Source organism: Emys orbicularis, chromosome 1 (assembly GCF_028017835.1).
Source record: "Emys orbicularis isolate rEmyOrb1 chromosome 1, rEmyOrb1.hap1, whole genome shotgun sequence".
In the NCBI taxonomy this organism is placed as follows: Eukaryota; Metazoa; Chordata; order Testudines; family Emydidae; genus Emys; species Emys orbicularis.
The window spans coordinates 229,632,396-229,652,833 of record NC_088683.1 but is presented as its reverse complement, the minus strand read 5'-3'; the positions used below and the strand labels follow the sequence as shown (position 1 = coordinate 229,652,833).

General features: G+C 37.9%; 1 protein-coding gene across 1 annotated transcript in view; it reads left to right on the top strand.

Moving 5' to 3' along the window:
• TXLNG (taxilin gamma) overlaps positions 1-20,438 on the top strand; it is a 41,268-nt gene that overhangs the window by 7,021 nt on the left and 13,809 nt on the right. Inside the window, exons 2-3 of the mRNA XM_065411732.1 lie at positions 3,745-4,054; positions 4,874-4,965. Coding sequence (XP_065267804.1) covers positions 3,745-4,054; positions 4,874-4,965 — 402 coding nt within the window. The remainder of the gene's footprint in view (positions 1-3,744; positions 4,055-4,873; positions 4,966-20,438) is intronic.

Genomic DNA, 20,438 nt, shown 5'->3' with positions numbered 1-20,438 from the left:
AAATCACATTATCCAGGACTTTTCCCCCCGCCACGACAAATGTATAGCCTTACTTACAATTGCCCAAGTTGTGTGTCTGCCCTGTAGTGTGATATGTGCACACTGTGATCTATACTACTTTGATCATGTTGAAGAACACACTCAGTGAATGTCTACAATTATGGAGGGGCAGAAGCATCACTATAATTAAGGCTGAGACTACATTACCATTTACGAGTTAATTTTTCTAAGTGCTCTGAAATCCACAGGCTTACTCAGATTGTCTTGATTTGTTATGCCTCCTGGGGGCCTGAGATAGGGTTAGTGGTCCAAAAATTAAAGGTCATCAAAATGTTATTTTAACATTTTTGCACGAACCTGAGGCTCAAACTATGGCTTGGATCTTCCCCAAAATACATCACCTTTTCAGGCTTGATTTCAACTAGTGTCTGTCACCCACCATCTCTTTGGGCAAGAAATATTTTAAAAGCTATTCAAGATAAAACTTGGGTTTACAGCCTGGCTCTAAGATGACAAGACAGATGTGATGAGGTGTGCTGGATTGCAGCGGTACTCCGGTTTGGCCCAGCCACCCCTCTGACATGGTCAGTGGTGTGGAGGGCCAAACTGGAGTGGCGCTGCGACCCTGAATCCTAGGTCACAAAGCCCAGCCCCGGAGCACAACGCAAGAGCTGCCACTGGCCCAGCCCTGGAGAACACAGGAGCAGTATAGCGGTCCAGAAATGTATTAGACATTACAAAGTCAAAGGTTCCACTGACAAGGTATTTTGTAGATCTGAAATTGTCAAAGTCTGTTAGCCCTGAGATGAGAAATGGATTAAATTGATTTAGTTTCTGTGCACAGATGAGATAACTATGTTCTTAATTGTTAAAGGGTTTATTATTATCCCATTAATAAACATGCCTAATGCGGCCTATGAGAAGTGTGGTTGAGGTTTAACTAGTTTTATAGCTGATGGCTGATGACCTGTGAATTTTTTTTATTATAGTATCAGAGGGGTAGCCGTGTTAGTCTGGATCTGTAAAAAAGCGACAAAGAGTTCTGTGGCACCTTATAGACTAACAGATGTCAGACGAAGTGGGTATTCACCCACAAAAGCTTATGCTCCAATACTTTCATATTATAGGCATTTTCAGGGCTCTTTACCATAATATTACAGTGACAGATATTATATCATTAAAACCAAAGATTCTATTTTTTCTTAAGACATAGGAGGAAGCAGAGGTTGAATTATATGTGGATGCATATTGTTAATGATAGCTTATATTTCTTTGAACAACTCTACTCATTTTTGTGAAAAAAGAAAATGGCCTTTTCTACAGAGAAATTTGCACCAGATTATTTAAACAAGTGCAAACCCATGTGTAGACACTTAGCTTAAAACTTGTTCCTTATCAAATTAGTCTGGAATAAGTCTGATTTAAAACCAAAATGAGTAGCACACAACCCATTTTGCAATTTCTAAACCTTTTAAAATCAGTTTAAAGTCACACCTTAAGTTTATACCAGTGCAACACTGCACATATAAAAGGACATGTCTAATAACTTGGAGAGACATTTACCCTTGCAAATGTCATGCTGGTTAGTCCGTATCGTTTTGTACCCCATGGCTTATTTCTCACCCCTAAAATTGGTAGTCAGGTTAGGTTTGAGAGACAGTCTGGGGAAACTTGTATTGCTACTACCCAGGATGTACCTGTGCTGTGAAGAATAGACTTCATTACTGTCAAACTCTTGCTTTCCATCACTAAAATTCATTTAAATATTTTAAAGGGTTTTGGAAGAACATTTACTTTTACAATCATGATTCCCTTGAATAGCCTGTATGTATACATGTTGTAATGGCATGATCATAAAAAGCAGGAATTTTTTGTCCCGACTATTCATTTGCCAAGATGTTGGCCTGGCTCTTGATTAGAGCATACAGGTTAGAATATTCAGGCTCTGATATTGTCTATCCTTAAATGATTATAGTGACTGATTATGTCTGGTTTTTTCATGGATGAGAGAATTCACTGGTAGTAGTAGTTGCGTTTAGACTTACAATTAAGGGTGTGGCCACCATCTGTTCAATTCCAGAGGTCCACAGTGGGTTTCAGTATGGCACCAAGAGAACTATGTCTCACAAGTGTAGATTTAAGCGTAGACCAGTCGCCAGAGAGAATTACAGCTTACCTTCCAGTTAGGTGCTAACATTCTTCTGAACTTCATATCAGTTTGAGGCAGATTTTTATGAATATTACAGAGATGGCATTGTCTACCCATAGAATTACAGACAACGTGTCTTAATACTCTAAACCCAGAGCCAATTAGTATGTGATTTTTTTTGCTAGTGTAATATTTTCAGAAAGATGAAATATGACTTTGAAGATGAAATTGCACATACTCTTGCTCCTTCTCCATATTTTTAATTATGTTTTGTGTAGCATGAGTTTTAATATCATTTTCTTTTTAATTTAATCAGCTTAGTAGTGTGTCTTGCTAACTTGGTTACTTTCATTTTACAAAAAGCATAACATTCATGTTCCACCATGTATTTTCCAGGAGCATTTTTAAACACTTCAAATTATAAAAATGTCCTGTTTCTTCCTCTTCTTTCCTCTCTCCCTCCTGTATGTTTCCTCGTTCCATTTTTGAACTATTATTTGAAATGTTAATATCTTTAATCTTTGAAATTGAATCATAAAGTAGCTGTCAGACATCATTAAAGTTATGCTGCTGGCATTTACTGGTGCTGCAGAGTATACAGGATGGCGTCCATCTGCTTTGTACTTTAGTCTCGCCTGTAATCAAGGACCGTCTAAGTGTGGGTTCAGCATTCTTGCATTTGAGTATATATACTGTGATTTGTTTTACTAAATTGGGAAAAACAGCTTCTCAAACTGACTCTGGGGATGCAAAGGTCAGAAAGTTTGTGTTTTTAATGCATGTGTATGTATTTTTGAAATTGTTAAATATATTTGACTTTCTGATTTTTCAGTAATTTTTAGATTGTATCACATTTTGAATATAGGGTATAGGCTGGTTCATGATTTATTAAATTTTTTGAGGGTCCTATTTGAGTGTTGTTACTTGAAAATTAACTTAATACTCCTGCTTCCTGTGTCTGACAGTATTTTTCATTTGATTCCATATACTTTGACCAATGGAGCAGCTGTGTGCTTATTTTAATACTCTAGTCAAAGCTGCTAGAACACTATAGCTTTCTCACAAATAAAAAGTTAGCATGGAAATATAATTTTAGCATGTAACTCTTCTAATACTACACTTCTTGGAATGACAAGCCATTGAAGATCATTCTTAGCTTGATTCATCCTTAACAGGGTGATGTTTCAGTGACATACTGTGTGTGTGTTGGGGAGTGTCTCCGGGTAGTAACTACTTCACCTGCTCCATGAGTTTAAAAAAAAAAAAAAAACAGGCTGGAGTCCTGTGTACCTAAATTTTTCAGGTTACTTTCTTATGAGAGAATTATTGTCAAGTGTAGTGCCTGCATTACTCCTTAAATATTTGGGGGTAAGTTGGTCATTTTTACATATTGCAATCAGTGAAAAGCAAAATTGCTTTTTATATACATACAATATTAGTTTTTCTAAAAGTATTGACTACAGTTTGCAGTTCAACTTAGTGATACAGTAGCTTTTTGGATTCTTGTTTATGTATACTGAAAATAGAGTAGAGGTTTTTTACTTCAAGAAAAATTTACTTGGTAACTTATCTGATTACTTCTTCCCCTTTTCTAGTTTATGATTGGTACAACAGGTGAAGCTGGAATTTGTGAGATCGGAATGAATACCCAGGATCAGTTGATGAACAGCAAATGCATTGAATCTGACACAACTTTGCAACATCTGCAGTCCAATTGTGATGGCATAGAAAGTACAGGTGCATTGGAAGACGAAGATTATATCACAAAAAATAGAAAGCCAGTGGGTTCAACGTACTGTACTCAAGAATCACGTGAGGAGACTCCTGGGAGAGAAGAAGCCCGTACTGAGCCACCTGATGGCCAACAAGATCCGGAGACTGAAAAAAACAAAGAGAAAACCTTAGGTATGTGCTGTTTTAGGATTTGGCTTCTAAATTACAGCAAGTTCTATGTTTTGAAAAAGATAGTGGTTTTAATGTTTCCTTAAAAATTGGCTTCACATTTTACTCTGGCAATCTCTGAGTTATTCCCAGGAGCTTTAGTTTTGTTGCCAAATGGCATTTTGTCCTCCTTATCATGATGTGTGTTGGGGGGAAATGGGAGAACATGTTTTAAAAGGTCACTGGTTAAAATTAATATTAAAAAGTCCCTCACCTGTTAATATGTTAATGTTTTAAAAATCTAATCCACTAGTCACAAGTTGTTTTACTTCTTGCATTTCACTCAGTTTAATCATTGGAAATAGACTAATCGGTTTAACTTCTGGTTGTTAAAGACTATGATGCTGCATTGTTTTGGTTACATACACTGAAGATGTCTGTATATCAGACCACTTTTAGCTGATGACTATTTCTGTATGTCATAACAAAATCTAAATTTTAGATCTCTGGTTTCAAAAGTGTATCAGATATTTCTTGGTTTGTATCTTCTGAAAGAGAAATTATGAAAGTCAAAGAATTCTTGTGGTCTAAGTCTCTGTGCATACTGCAGTTGGATTAAATATACTACCACCCTACATGTTATACAAGTCTACAAACAGCAAGCTAATTATATGAATTCCTTGTTTTTTAGGGACTTGTGTTGCCATTCTCTAGTAAAACAATATACAGCTATTAAACTAACATGCCATTAAAAACATTCTGGATCATCATTAATACAGAACTCTTTTCAGAGAAAAAGCTTTTATAGGATTTTTTCAGTATTTAATTTTTTTTCATCCATAGGAAAAGAAGTACTGTTATTGATGCAAGCCTTGAACACACTTTCTACTCCAGAAGAAAAGTTGGCAGCTCTCTGCAAGAAATATGCTGATCTTGTAAGTAATCTGTGTAGCTAACAGATACCAAGAGTACATCTAAATTTCTATTTCTTGTAAAATGGTTTTGGAGAAATAGTTAAGAGTGTGAAAATACATATTGAATATGGAAGAATAGCAGATTTTTTTCTTTAATTCAAAGATGTTTTAACTGATTCAGCTATTTCATTGCATTAGCAGAATATATTGGTTGCAACATTCAGGTTTCTGATGGAAATTGTTGCAGTCAACATAAAAATTCAACACTTGTAGTCGTTTTCACTTTTATCTATGTCTCCATATCTGTTCTATACATCTAAAGAGGAATTTCATTATAATAGTATTCTGATAATGAAGTACTGCAACATACAATAATAAAACAGATTTCAATGGTACTAGCAACAAAATCAACGTCTGTAGTCCAGCGGTAATTAAAGTTTTTCTAATGGCGTACGATAAGGCTGTGCCCCTATTCTGCAATATTTCTAGTTTTTGATAAGCTTGTCAGTGTCTACTTGACTCATGCTGGAAGTTTATAACTTTCCATTGCTGAACATATCAGCTAGTTGTTAGGAGTATGATTAATTTCTTTTTCACAAAAATAGTTTCTGGATTGGATGTGAGGCGGCACAGCGTGCTCTAATGTGCTCAACATACTATAAGTTTCCAAGACAGTACAATGTAGTTCAGCCATTAGTGATAGAAAATGATGATATAGTAATATTTTTGGACATTGGGAAAAATGTAGGTATACCTTCTGTTCTGCTCCAGTATATCTTCTGAAGATTTAGTTTCTTCCTTGGTTTTAGAACATTGCCTCAAGTGAATGTTTGTTTTTCTAATGACTGTAAATAGCAATGGAAGCATATGATCCTTTTTTTTTTTTTTTATTTTTTTTTTTTTTCAGAACCAGCCCCCAAAAAGGAAAACTTTGCCAGTTCACTCTCATAGTTTTTTATTTAGGTGAATGGGAACAGGTGTTTATTATAGAACAATGTATTCTGACATAATTTGGTACTTAGAGAAGGAATAAAACTGACTGGCAAGGTTTCTATCTGGATGAGTTTCTACTGAGGCTGTCAAGTGATTATTATTGTTTATCAGTGCGATTAATAGCACGAATAATCGCGATTAATTTTTTTTAGAGTGCCATTTATTTAAATAATTTTGGATGTTTTCTACATTTTCAAATGTATTGATTTCAGTTACAACACAGGAGACAAAGTGTACACTGCTCACTTTATATTTTTCTGATTACAAATATTTGCACTGTAAAAAACAAAAAAGTACTTTTCAATTCACCTGATACAAGGACTGTAGTGCAGTCTCTTTATCGTGAAAGTTGAACTTACAAATATAGAATTATGTACAAAATAAAACTGCATTCAAAAATAAAACGTAAAATTTTAGAGCCTATAAGTCCACTCAGTCCTATTTCTTGTTCAGCCAATCGCTCAGACAGACAAGTTTGTTTACATTTTCAGGAGATAATGCTGCCCGCTTCTTGTTAACAATGTCACTAGTAAATGAGAACAGGCGTTCGCATGGCATTGTTGTAGCTGGCGTTGCAAGATGTTTACATGCCAGATGCGCTAAAGATTCATATGTCCCTTCACACTTCAACCACCATTCCAGAGGACATGCGTCCATGTTGATCACGGCTTCTGCTCGATAACAGTCCATAGCAGTGCAGATCGACGCATGTTCATTTTCATCATCTGAGTCCGATGCCACCAGCAGAAGGTTGATTTTCTTTTCTGGTGGTTCATGTTTTGTAGTTTCCACATTGTAGTGTTGCTCTTTTAAGTCTTCTGAAAGAATGCTCCACACCTCATCTCTCTCAGATTTTGGAAGGCACTTTAGATTCTTAAACCTTGGTGCTGTAGCTATCTTTAGAAATCTCACATTGGTACCTTCTTTGTGTTTTGTCAAATATTTAGCGAAAGTGTTCTTAAAACGAACAATATGTGGTGAGTCATCATCCAAGACTATTGTAATATGAAATATATGACAGAATGCGGGTAAAACCGAGCTGGAGACATACAAATCTTCCCCAAGGAGTTCAGTCACAAACTTAATTAACGTCTTATTTTTTTAACGAGCGTCATCAGCATGGAAGCATGTCCTCTGGAATGGTGGCCGAAGCATGAAGGGGCATACGAATGTTTAGCATATCTGGCACGTAAATACCTTGCAATGCCGGCTACAAAAGTCCTATGCAAATGTCTATTCTCACTTTCTGGTGACGTAAATTAGATGTGGACAGTATTATCTCCCATAAATGTAAACAAACTTGTTTGTCTTAGTGATTGGCTGTACAAAAAGTAAGACTGAGTGGACTTGTAGGCTCTAAAGTTTTGCAGCGTTTTGATTTTGAGTGCTGTTATGTAACAAAAAAATCTACATTTGTAAGTTGCACTACTGTACTTGTATGAGGTGAATTGAAAAATACTGTTTCTCTTGTTTATCATTTTTACAGTGCTAATATTTGTAATCAATAATAATATAAAGTGAGCAGTGTACACTATATATTCTGTGTTCTAATTGAAATCAGAGTATTTGAAAATGTAGAAAAATATCCAAAACATTTAATAAACTTCAATTGGTATTCTACTGTTTAACAGCGCGATTAAAATTGCGATAAATGTTTTTAATTGTGATTAATTTTTTTGAGTTAATCATGAGTTAACTGCAACAGGACAGAAGTAGAGACATTAACTGAAAGTAGATTTGAAAATAATTGTATATATATTTTTTAATCTACAAATACTTGAAGAAACAAAAGATACTAAGCTGTAATGTAAAGAAACGTGGATGGCATAAAAACCCATGTAAAGTCTGTCTTCTCTCCATTATGTTACTTGTGCTATGAATGGAGGTGAAAACAGCATTCTGATTGTATATGTTGTCATACCTAGGCTTTGCAGAATTTAATTTTTATATATTTTAAATATTTGACTGATTATGTGGATGTTTATTTTTTTTAAGTATTTTAGATTGATAAAAATCTACTTTTCACAGTTGAGAGATTATGTATTCTAAACTCTTATTTTTATCAATTACAATATTCACAGTTGTGGGAAATTATGGGGGGGGAGGTAAGACAATTATTTAATGAGGCATTGAGGTTCAAAAAGTTAAAGCTTTAAACCATTTAAACACAAATTGTCAAAATATACAAAGGAAATATCCTTAAATCAACAAGTCATACTTATTTTTATTATTAATTTGCTAATCCATTTGTAACAAGCCTTATTCAAAAGTCTTTGTCCAATCCTAGTCATAACATTCTGTAATAACAACTTTGTTCCTGCACAGGATTATTGACAGCACAGCTCTGGAAATGGCTTGTTAGCTGAGGCTGGAAAGTGAGCAGATAAAGTAAAAATGCTTTTATAAAAACTCCAAAAAGAATTACTTAAAGCTAAAGCAATCTAGAAAGACAACCTTCCCCTACACCCCATTTTTTAGGTCAAATCTGGATCTTAAAACCTTTAGTCTGTACATGTGATCCATTAGTGGTCCAGTCTACCTTCTTCACATCTTAATTCATCCCATCTGGAGAGTCCAGTTTCTTAGACTAATAGTCTAAAATGGTGGCTTAGCACACATTGTTTCAAGAAGGGATTTTCTTACCGTTTCTAAACCAGCATAGATGCCAGCCTCTAGGGATAGGGAGCTCACAGAGAGATTAATTAAATACTGGGCACTTGAATATGCAGGAGAGGAAATGGTAAAAATTGATTAGAACTTTGTGCAATTTGTTCTGACTTGGCCTTCTCCCTATGAGTGAGCAACTCCCTCTAATCATGACAGAAATCACCAGTTCAATGGCCTCCATCAATAAGGAGGCTGGAAAGGGTTGGTCATCCTTGCAAAGGTCAGTCCACATTCTGATGCTTCCTGAGTGAAGCAAAACCTCCAGTCCAGCAGATTTCTACATATTCAAGGAAAGAAATACATCACAGCCAACTGGCGAAGCAGGGAACAGCTAGATCATGCAAAATGGTTTCTCCATCCAGAAATCTTTCAGTTTCTAATGAGGAAATTTGGATTACCAGAGAGAGGTCTATTTGCATCATGAACAAGCCGTGAGGTGTCTCCTTCTTTTCTCTGAAAAGTGATATCCAAGAGCAATAGGCAAAGATCCGGAGGGAATAAACACAGATCGTATTAGTGGCTCTGTATTGGGTGAGTTAGCTCAACGTTTCTGATCCCAGTGAGGACTCCATTCCCATTATCCACCCTTTAAGACAGGATCTGTTTTCTCAGGGACTGATTTTGTAACCCAGAGCCAAAGTATTTAATAACTGCCTGGCTTTTGAGCAGTCACGCATGAAAGCGAGAGGCTACGTGGAAGGCATGGTCTCAACTCGGCTGGTATCTAGAAAAGCTTCCACTATTGTTTTCAATTCTGGAACCTGGCAGACATTCAAGCAGTGATGCAAGAAACATAGTATGTCTCCGTCACCATCTATATCACAGACCTTCAAATTCTTTCAGTAGGGTCTAATAAAGAGCTTCACAGCTTCAACGTTAAAATATCAAGTGGCTGCATTTTCTAGCATATTTTCCTCTACAGGCAGAAAGAGGATCTCTTTACAGTGGAATATGAAGCATTTCCTCAGAGAAAATCTTAAAAGGATGATATAAAGATTCATCGAGCACTGCTATGGGACCTCAGTTTGGTTAATCTGACTCAGCACCTCTATGAATCCATCTGAAAAATATCCTTGTATTTCCTGTCCATCAAGGTGGCCTTCCTGGCTACCATCACCTCCCCCCAAGAGGTGTCAGAGCTTGGGCTCTGAAATTGAGAACAGTACTGCATATTCCACAATAAGGTTTTTTTTTTTCCCCAAACAAATTGACCTTTATCCCAAAAATTAACACAATTTTTAAGAGCCCCTCTTGTCTAAAACCATCTCACCCAAGAGAGGAGCTCTGGTATATGTTAGATAATCTTAGAGCCCTGAGGATCTGTCTCAATCACACATCAGTTCTAATGCTGTATTTATTTTCTGCCATCGGGCACCTAAAGGAAAGAGGTCAAATCTCCTATTTCAAGATTGTTGAGATGGTGCATCCATTAATCCTATAAGCAGCTTGGATAAAAATCATCATATTTAATTTTCTTTTTACTATAATCTATTAAAATCATTTAAATTAAATAGAAACATTCAAGCGGTATATATTTGCTGTCGAGTTTTAAAGAAAGTTACGCCATTGAAATGGTGTTGGGCATTGGTTAAACACCTGAAATCAGAGTTTGTTGTAGTGATAGACCAACTTTGACAACACTAGCTTTTTCTGCAGGTGCAAAGAGCATATTTTCTTCATTTTCAGTTTCTTCATCTAGTTCAATTCAATGACTAGTTTATTCAAATTTGAGAATCCAATTGGCAATTGAGCAAAAAGAAGTGTTTCCTTTTTTTTCCCAATCTACAAATAGAAACAAAGTGTGAGACAATAAGATCTTAGTTTTAAAATCTTGACGGACAAGGTGACCAGAAACAATCAGTTCAAATCACTAACTACAGATAATGCTTCCTTTGTTTAATGTATCCATTTAAAATGCAAAACATGTTTTGATAACCTACTTTTTTCTTAGGTATCCAACACCTCCTAAGGTAGTTTTATTTTACTAATAAAAATTAAAATGCCGTGCATTTTAAATGAATTCCAGTTTTCATCCAAATGCAGCTTTGCACAAATCAAGAGTAAAAAATTAATCCTTATCTAGTAAATAAGAAATGCATCATTCATTATTTCTAACTGTAAAAATTAAGAATCTGAATAAATCTGCTAAGATATATAATTGCTTAAATAAATGTGTATAGTAGGGCTGTCGATTAATTGCAGTTAACTCACGTGATGTGATTTAAAAAAATAATTTTGAATGATTGCAGTTTTAATCGCATTGTTAAACAATAGAATACCAATAGAAATTTATTAAATATTTTGGGTGTTTTTTCTACATTTTTTTAAAGTCTACACTACTCACTTTATTATTTTTTATTACAAATATATGCACTGTACAAATGAAAAACAAAAACAGTATTTTCAATTCCTCATACAAGTTATTGTAGTGCAATCTATTTGTCGTGAAAGTGCAGCTTACAAATGTAGATTTTTGTGTGTGTGTTACATAACTGCACTCAAAAACAAAACACTGCAAAACTTTAGAGCCTACAAATACACTCAGTCCTATTTATCATTCAGCCAGTCACTAAGACAAAAAAGTTTTACATTTACGGGAGATAATGCTGCCCACTTCTTATTTACAATGTCACCAGAAAGATTGCACTACAGTATTTGTATTAGTTGAATTGAAAAATACTATTTCTTTTGGGGGGGTTTCAGTGTAAATATTTGTAATCAGAAATAAATATAAAGTGAGAGGTGTACAGTTTTTATTCTGTATTATAATTGAAATCAATATATTTGAAAATGTAGAAAACATCCAAACATATTTTAATTAATGGTATTCTATTTAATGTTTAACATTGCTATTAATAACTATTAATGTTTTTAATTTCACGATTAATTGCGATTAATTTTTTAATCACTTGACAGCCCTAGTATATAGATATAATGTATCCTCGTGGTTAGCAAATAGTAGTACAAGATTTGGTTTTAAGGATATATTTAGCTACAGATCAACATGGTATAATGTTTACCAACCAATGAGAGTCTGCCTTTCTTCAAGAAACTAAAAAGTACAAATGCAAATCAAGTTCAAAATTTATTTAAATCAATCCACCCAGCCCTATAGGTCATTCCCTTTCCCATAACCAGCATAAAGGGCAGTAGCAACCTCCTGGGCGATTTTATACACCATGTGAAACGATCTCTAGAATAGCTACCTGGTCACATTTATTCATACCTTAAAATTTTACAAACTGGATATTCAGGCATCAGCTGATGTTGCCTTCAGTAGGAGCGTGCGCCACACGCTGGTCTCTTTGGGCTGGTCTACACTACCACTTACTTCGGTATAATTTATGTAGCTCAGTGAATAAACTCTACCCCTGAGCAACGTAAGTTACACTGACCTAAGCGCCGGTGTAGGCAGCACTGTGTCAGTCAGAGAGCTTCTCCTGCCAACATAGCTGCTACCTCTTATGGAGGTGGAGTAATTTTAAATCTACAGGAGAGCTCTCTTGTCAGCTTATAGCTTCTTCACCAGATCCGTTACAGCGGCGCAGCTTCTGTAGTGATTCTAGTGTAGACTAGTCTTCAGTAGTAGAGAGAGAGTTTTAAACCCTGAGTATATAGTTTTCTTTGGGTATGTCTACACTACCCACTGGATCAGTGGGCAGCGATCAATCCAGCAGGGGTTGATTTATCACGTCTAGTCTAGATAAATCAATCCCCGAGCGCTCTCCCGTCAACTCCTGTACTCCACCGCCGCAAGAGGCGCAGGCAGAGTCGACTCACCGCGGTGAAGACACCACGGTAAGTCTAAGTACGTCGACTTCAGCTACGTTATTCACGTAGATGAAATTGCGTAACTTAGATCGTTTCCCCCCCTTTCCCCCCCAGGTAGAACCGGCCTTTGAACATGACTTGAAGGCAGGAAACCATTTTAGGGTTGAACATTTGACTACAGTAATAAACAGTCAAACATTGGTCAGATACTGTCAAATATCAAAAAAGTCATACATTTTAAAGCACTAATTTTTTATAACAGTGTAAGAAAGATAAGATGTAGAACAAACCTTAATTAAGCAACTGATTACCTGTACCACCTCTTAGGGTTCTTTTAGTTTCAGTTGCTTAACTATATAAAAGGGGCGTGAAAGCTAAATTTAGTTTTATAAAGTTTTATTAACTATCCTTAACTGCAAATAATAGTAGAGGGTATGAGAAGACAAAAATAGTATTGGACTATGATTGGTTATTATAAATTTTCTAATTTTAGCCATTCAGGTTTTCAGAATTAAATTATATAACCTCAATAGAAAATAACATTTATACTCTATTACTATCTTGAGAAGCTGACTCTTTTTAGATTTTTTTAATAAGGCCATGTCTACAGTACAAGTTGTGGTCAACGCAAGCTATGTTGGTTGGCATAGCGCCGCATAAATCACTCAGGCGCATGCACACTTGGCTGCTTGCGTTGATGTAACACATACCCACCGTGAGTGCCTTTGTTGTTGTAAAGTGCAGTGCACTCAGGGTAAGTATACCAGTGTGTCTCACACCACCATGTTGTGCATTGTCTTGCGGGAAATTTTCATGTTTTGTTGGCTAGAAAGACTAGCCCAGGTATCTCTGGGAACTAGTGGTGAAGGTCCCAGCATGCAACTTTCTCCATCCATAACCAATATTTTTTTGTGCCTTTTAGAAAATATCTTACCAACCTGCTTGGCACTTTTTGGTACCTGCTATCTTTGACAGAAGCATGGAGTCCACAGAGCTCTGCATTATCTCATGAATGAACGTTGCAAATACAGGATGCACAATTTTCCTGTATTTGCAAACCCAGAGGAGTATTTCAGCAAAGGGGGACATGATGATCTCTTCAACAACAGATTGCTGAGGGACGTTCAAGGTTGTTGGGTGGCATTCACAGAGCAGCTTCAGATGGAGCTCCGGTTCTGGGCACGAGAAATGAGCACTGACTGGCAAGATGGCATTGTAATGTAGGATTTGAACAACCATCAGTAGCTGCAGAACTTTGGGATGAGAGAGGCCGCATTCCTGGATCTGAGCTGAGCTCACTGTAGCCCTCTAGTGCAGGGGCACCAGAATGAGAGCTGCATTGACAGTGGAGAAATGAATAAGATTGCACTCTAGCCTTGCAATGCCAGATTGCCATTAGACAGTGTAAAATAATTTTGGAGTTAGAAAATCCACAGTGGGGACCATTGTCATGCAAGTGCTTAGGGCCTTTAATCATCTGCTATGCAGGACTGTGCCTCTCGGCAGCGTGCAGAAGGACATAATGGATGGATTTGCAGCAATGGGTTTCCCAAATTGCAATGGTACAATAAATGGCATGCATATCCCTATTTTGCCTTGCTACAGAGTACATCAACAGAAAGGGCTACTTTTCTATGGTTATGCAAGCCTTGATGAATAACCAGTATTGGTTCACCTATTGATGTGGTTTGGTCAGGGAAGCTGGATGACCCTCGCATCTTTAAGAACACAGTACTCTTCAGAAAGCTACAAGCAGGAACATTCTTTCCCAACTGGTGGATTACCATTGAGAATATTGGAGTGCCAGAAGTGATTCTGGGGGACCCAGCTTACCCCTTGTTCCCCTAGCTCATGAAGCCGTACACTGGCCACCTTGACAGCACCTAGGGAAGATTGAGTTATCAGCTCAGCACAATGACCATTGAATGTACTTTTGCTAGACTGAAGGAATGCTGGTGGAGTTTACTCACTAGATTGGATCTCAGTAAGAAAAATATTGCAGTGGTTATAGCTCTCTGTTGCATCCCGCATAATATATGTGAGGCAAAGGGGGAAAAGCTGCCGCCTGGGTGGAAGTAGAACGTGTGTCTCCTGACATTGAACAGCTAGATGCCAGAGCTATTATAAGAGCCTAACGTGGAACTATGCATTTGAGGGAGGCTTTGAAAGAGCATTTCAACAGTCAGTCACAGTAGTGTTGGAGTGTTCACTGCGCCTGGAGCTTTGGGTGCTGCTAAGAATTGTCGTGTTTGATGTGCATTTATAAGTGTGCAGGTTTTTCCTGAATCTATGAATTTTATGTGGTGCTTGGTGTGTATCTTTCATGTACTGTTTGCTTTGTCTGCTTCTACGCACTCTGAAATATTTGTTGTAAACCAATAGAAAATTTAATTCTCCAAAAATAGAACTTCATTGAGTTGGGCGGGGGGGAAACAGTGCAGAAAATCAATATTTTGGTGGGGGGGGGATGTTATACAAACTGTTAACCTAAATTAAAAGGGTGAAAATTTAAAATTAGAAAGGGAGTAAACATTTTGTCTATTTGAGTGCACAAATGTAGTTGGTTGTGGCTAGACATAACCTGACCTGTGAGAACCACACGGTGGTGTATGTGAAGCTGTGGTTTTCCTTGATGTCCCCTGGCATAGAGTGGTGTAGGGGGTAAGGATTCTGCCTGTGACGGCTTGTGGTATGTTGGCAGGCGGGGAGGTGTAGGGAGTGGCGACTGTGGAGTTTTCCAAGGACAGCAAAGGGTGGAGATTTTTGGATTTTTGGACTTGTAGGTCAACCAGGGTCTGAAGCATTTGGTTTGCTGCTGGAGAAGACCCATTCTGTGCAGTTGTGTTTCCGTCTCCTTGTCTTGCTGGGACTCCTGGGCCTTTTTCCTGTCCTCTTTCTCCTGCTGTCGGTCATGTTGGCCTTCCAAGCCCTTTTGTTCACAGTCCAGTGCAGCAGTAGCTCACGTAATTTTGCTGAACATGTCCTCCCTAGTCCTCTTCTTTCTCCTCATGAGTGTGAGGCGTTCTGCGAGCATGGAGGGGGCACCCCTCAAATTGGCCATGCCAGAAGCTGCTGATTTAAAAACAGACATATGTACCATTGGATTAACAATCACCATGGAAAGGGATAAATAAGTTTAAAAAATCCCCTCCTTTATTCCCATAAACACTTTTAATAAGAAATGCTTATTGAGACACTTCAGCTTTGGACTGCCTCAGCACTGCAGTGCTCTCCAGACCCAGCAAATATGGCAGAGCAAGGGTGAGGAGTAGGAAGGATTTTCTGTTGCATGAAGCTATAAAACTTCAGACCCTATTCCATGAGTATAGGGCAGTGACACTGATTACTGGCACTGTTTTCCACAGGCAGCGGTGATTTTAGTTGATATCTCACTCCTGAGATTTGCAAAGGCACAGAGAACACAGCTGCTACTGCTGTCCTGAAGCTGCTTGTGCCTGTAGCCCATATGCTGCAGTGGTGCCAGCCAAACTCATTGCCGAGTGGCGTGGGAAAGTGTCCTACAGCAGAAGAAGAAATAATGCCGCAATCCCCAGAAACCTTTGGGAGACGATTGCGGAGTATCTCCATGAAAGTTTCATTGAGATCTCTCAGGAAGATAAAAGGGACATCCCTACTAACCATAAGCAAAGTGCACTGCCTGGCCCCCGGCTGCACAATCCAACAGCAGAATGAAAAGCAGATGCCAACTCTGCCTCTGTTTGTACCTTTTTACCTCGTCTTGCGCAAATAAACAGTGAAAGGTCTATACCTTTGTCTTAACTTGGGGGTGGCCCATGGGCCATTTTTAAATTTAAACATTCTAAGGAAAAGTGTGTGCACACACTTAGCTGAGTTTCCTCCCCCTACATTAGGCTCATCTATGTTCACCAGACAGGACTGGCTAGACTAGCAGAATCTCAAACAGCTCCTAGCTTGTGGTATGGTTGGAGTCCCTTGCCACGTAACAAGCCTCACCACCTGCTCCTCCTCTTCCTATTAGTTGTTCACATCAGGAGTGTCTGTCACAGGCTCCTCTGAGGTACCCATAGTGGTCTGCAGGGTGCTCGCTGCCAAGTATGGCATGCAATTCGTTGTAAAAGCGGCAGGTCTGTGGGGCAGCACCAGATCTATTATTACTCTCACTGGCCTTCTGCCATCCCTGGCGGAATTCTTTCTTTTTCACATGGCACCACTGCTGATCCCTGTCGTACCCCTCTGCATGTATCTCCTGTGTAATCTTCTCATAGGTGTTCATATTTCTACATCTAAACCATAGCAGTGCTTGCACAAACTCCTCTCCCTGTAAGCCCAGGAGATCCAATAATTCCTGTCTGCTCCTGGTAGGAGTGCATCTAGTGTGTGGTTGGTTGGGCAGTTGCACGCAACGAAGGTTGTCTGACAGGTGTGCTTGCTGAGGTGGGGGCAGTCAGTGAAAAGGCATTTCAGAAACACACAGGAGGCACTGGGAGGGAGGGAGAGGAGTTGATCAGCAGTGCCGAGGGACCCAGACATAATTCCACCCGCTCCCCCGAGCGTGCCATGTCCCCGCCCTCCCAGCACCTCCAACAGGCTGCTGAACAGCTGTTCCCCAGTGTGCATGAGGCACTGGGAGGGAGGGGGAGAAGTTGATCAGTGGGGCCAGTGGATCCCCTGTTTGAGAAACACGAATCTACAGTATTCAGTCCACGTTACCTGTTTTTCCAATTATTCAGTCCACGTTACCTGTTTTAATGAAATTAGCCCTAGGATCACTGCTAACTATCTAACATAAACTCCTACATTTATGACAGACTCAGTGCAGTTCGAAAAGCTTGCACATTTGGTCTCATTTTATGTCTGTATACAACTAGAACTTGAAAGGCAGTATGAAATATTAACTGTGATAGACATATGCAGTGCTCTGTCATGTTAGTTAATAACAGGAACTTGTTCAGTTTTAAAACTACTTTACAGCAATCTTTGATTTAAATAAAGACAGACACTAACTCTCTGATAGTCTTTAAAACATACACACAAGTACGTGCACTTCCTTTACTAATTACTCGGTTTTAGGAACTGGTCAATTGACTGACTTAGGTCATCGTCAAGGAGAAAGTCTGTATATTACTTATCACCAGACCTTTGCTCAGCTTTCAGCTCAGTTATCGTTCGCAGCAGGAGTTGACACTGTTTTACTACTGTATATGGCACATATAATATCAGTGTTTGATATTAATTTAATATTTTAATTCATTTACTTATTCACAGACAGGGAAAAAGGGAAGTCTCTTCACAGTCTTGTGAAAGGCTGCAGCAACTCTAGCTGTTAGACCTTGGGTTTTTATTCTGTTAGCTGTCTGTTCTGTCTTTCTAAAAGGCTTTGATACCTGGGCAATTCTTAAATAGTAACAACTCCTAATTTTGGGACCTTAGTTAATACAGCAGTACCAAACAAGAGTAAGACTTTATAGTCTGCAATAGGTTTAGTCTTAGATAGTTATGCCTATGTCCAAAAAACAATTAGTTATTTTAATTCAGATAAATGTGAAATGGTGAATTTCACACCAAAAAAAAAAGTTTACCTTTTTTAGCCATGTTAGGTTAATGTTTAAATATGAACCTTATTCAAGATTGAACAATTGCAAAAGAAAAATGAAATAAAACAAACACAGCAACTAAAAAAGGGAAAAAAGTCCATTTTAAATGGAATTATGCTAGGTTGGCAACAGGTCAGCTCTTCAAGCATCGTGCTGTTCATTATCTTTTCATCATTAAGCATCAACTGTTTCATCTATATCTTTGTTATCAAATTAATCAGTAACTCATTTTCCCTCTTAACTTAATATTCTTCAGATGAACTTTTCATCTGTTCTTTCTTTAATCATATTTTGTGATACATGATCACCAGCTTCCCAGCAGTGAAGGTCTTCAATCTGTTTCTGTTTCTTGAATGATGATTCCCCAAACCAACCAGTTTTGTTCCGCAGATGCAGTAGCGCATGCAAGTGTTAAAAGAATATCTGCCACTGTAGCAAGAACATGAGGGGGGACACAACCCTTTCCATCATGATGGAGCATGTTGTTTTTATATTCAGCTGCTGGGACTGCACTTTGCCTTGTTTTAGAACTGACTGGGCTTTTTTTTGCTTTATATTTTGCTGTCTCCATCATCATTGCTTGTTTGTTTGTATTTCCTTTAACATTTGCAACAGTCACTCTGAGATCACAAGCTGAATCAGATTCATGGTCAGATTTTGGCCCTGGAAGCATGGATCCAGAAGGTAGGCCGTATTATGAGCGAGAGTGATCACTTGATTTTTTTTTTTTTTGGTGATATTATCTTGTCTCTCATTCTCTTCCACTTTTTTAAATGAACTGTATTCAGTATTCTTGCATGTTTCTTAACATTGAGAAACTCGTTCTTGGCATCAGACAGTGCAGAACTATTATTTTTCATATTCTAAATGACTTATCTACAGTATCAAGCAGTTAAATGAATTTGTCTTTTCACATCCAAAAGACATCATCATCAAGAATGTTAGTGCAGACTACTCAGGGAGAACACCCGGCCACCCCTTCTTCAACAGCAGCTGAATGAAGAGTCTTTTTGCATATTTGAAGTTCAAGACATGTAATAGAAGATGCCCATCGAGTAAGAGTAGGCTTACTCAGTGTGAATGAAACTGAGTGCTATACTAACTGATGCTGAAAAATGTTTGCTGGTACTTGTTTGCTTTTGAAAATCTTTACCGCGCTTTTCACTTGTAGCATGTGATGCGATGTTGAAGTTCTTACAACTTTGCAAGTGAAAAACTGCATAATATGGGCAGCATATCCATAACACAAGTTGTGGATACACATCAGCAAAACTCAAGTAGTGTTCATGTTAACCATGTTGTTGTTCACAACAAAAATAACCTTCTGTGGACCCAATTCACTAATTATATTTTTTAACTGGTCAGCTCAGTTACACATTGGAATAAATAAAACACTGGCTGTGGGGTTATCACCATGAAGTTGATGACATCTTCACTGCAAATATTGTTCCATCCCTCCAGACACTAGAAGTACATGAGGCGCTTATGCGGTAAGAACACCAAACTTTTTTTCACATCCTCTGCTTTGGCATTCAGAAGACTTCTGCAAGCCATTTCTTTCTTGGTCCTTTGGATGCAACTTACAAAAATAAATTTAGTGTATAAGGATTTTCGATTATATGAAATGGAGTATTGCTGGCATAATTACTTCTAGCAAATGTAGGGGTAAGTTCATTTTTCTTGTAGTAGGACATTCTATATAAAAAAACTTTTGATACTGATTTGATGAACATCTGAAGACTTTCCAGGAGTAGGAGTTTTTGATGCCGAAGCAAATAAAGTAACAAAATTCTTATTTGAAGATGAAGAAATGGAATTAGCATCATTTTCATTGCCACTTACATCACCGTATTCATCAAAAGACACCAGGCTTCATGATGCTGCTGTCAACGACAAAGTAGAAGAAGAGTACACAGAAGAAAACAAACTTCGATGTAGACCAGTTTACTCTTCCTTGCTGTTTGCCTATAATCTTTTGACAGTAGCTGGACACATCACAAAAATTCCTCCAAGTGAGGGTTCTCTATTCTATCTACATTTGTCTGATATCAAGAGAGCATAACTTGCACTTTGCTTTAACAGTGTTTCCATGTTCATGTCTAGTAATTATTTAAAAATATATATATATATAAATAAATTATTTTGGCTTTCCTCAACTCTGCATAATTTATGATATTACTATTGTTAATGTCTCACTATTTCTGGATTGCTGTCTCAGTTATGAAATATCTCTTGAACTTTTAATCAACCAGTAGCTATTCAGTCTTTCTAAGCGCTGCTGATTGGAAGATTCCATCCAGTCAAAATGTTTTTGGGCATGTTGTCCCCTCCCAGGACCTTTAAAGACTCCCAGATCACATGAAGGTAGAGGTGGGCAGTCGGCTCCTTCTTCCTACAGCAAACACACAGGCTCATAAGCAGCAGTAGAAAAAGGAACAGAGCAGGAAGGGGAAGGGGAGGGGCTCTACAGAGATGTGATGTCACAAA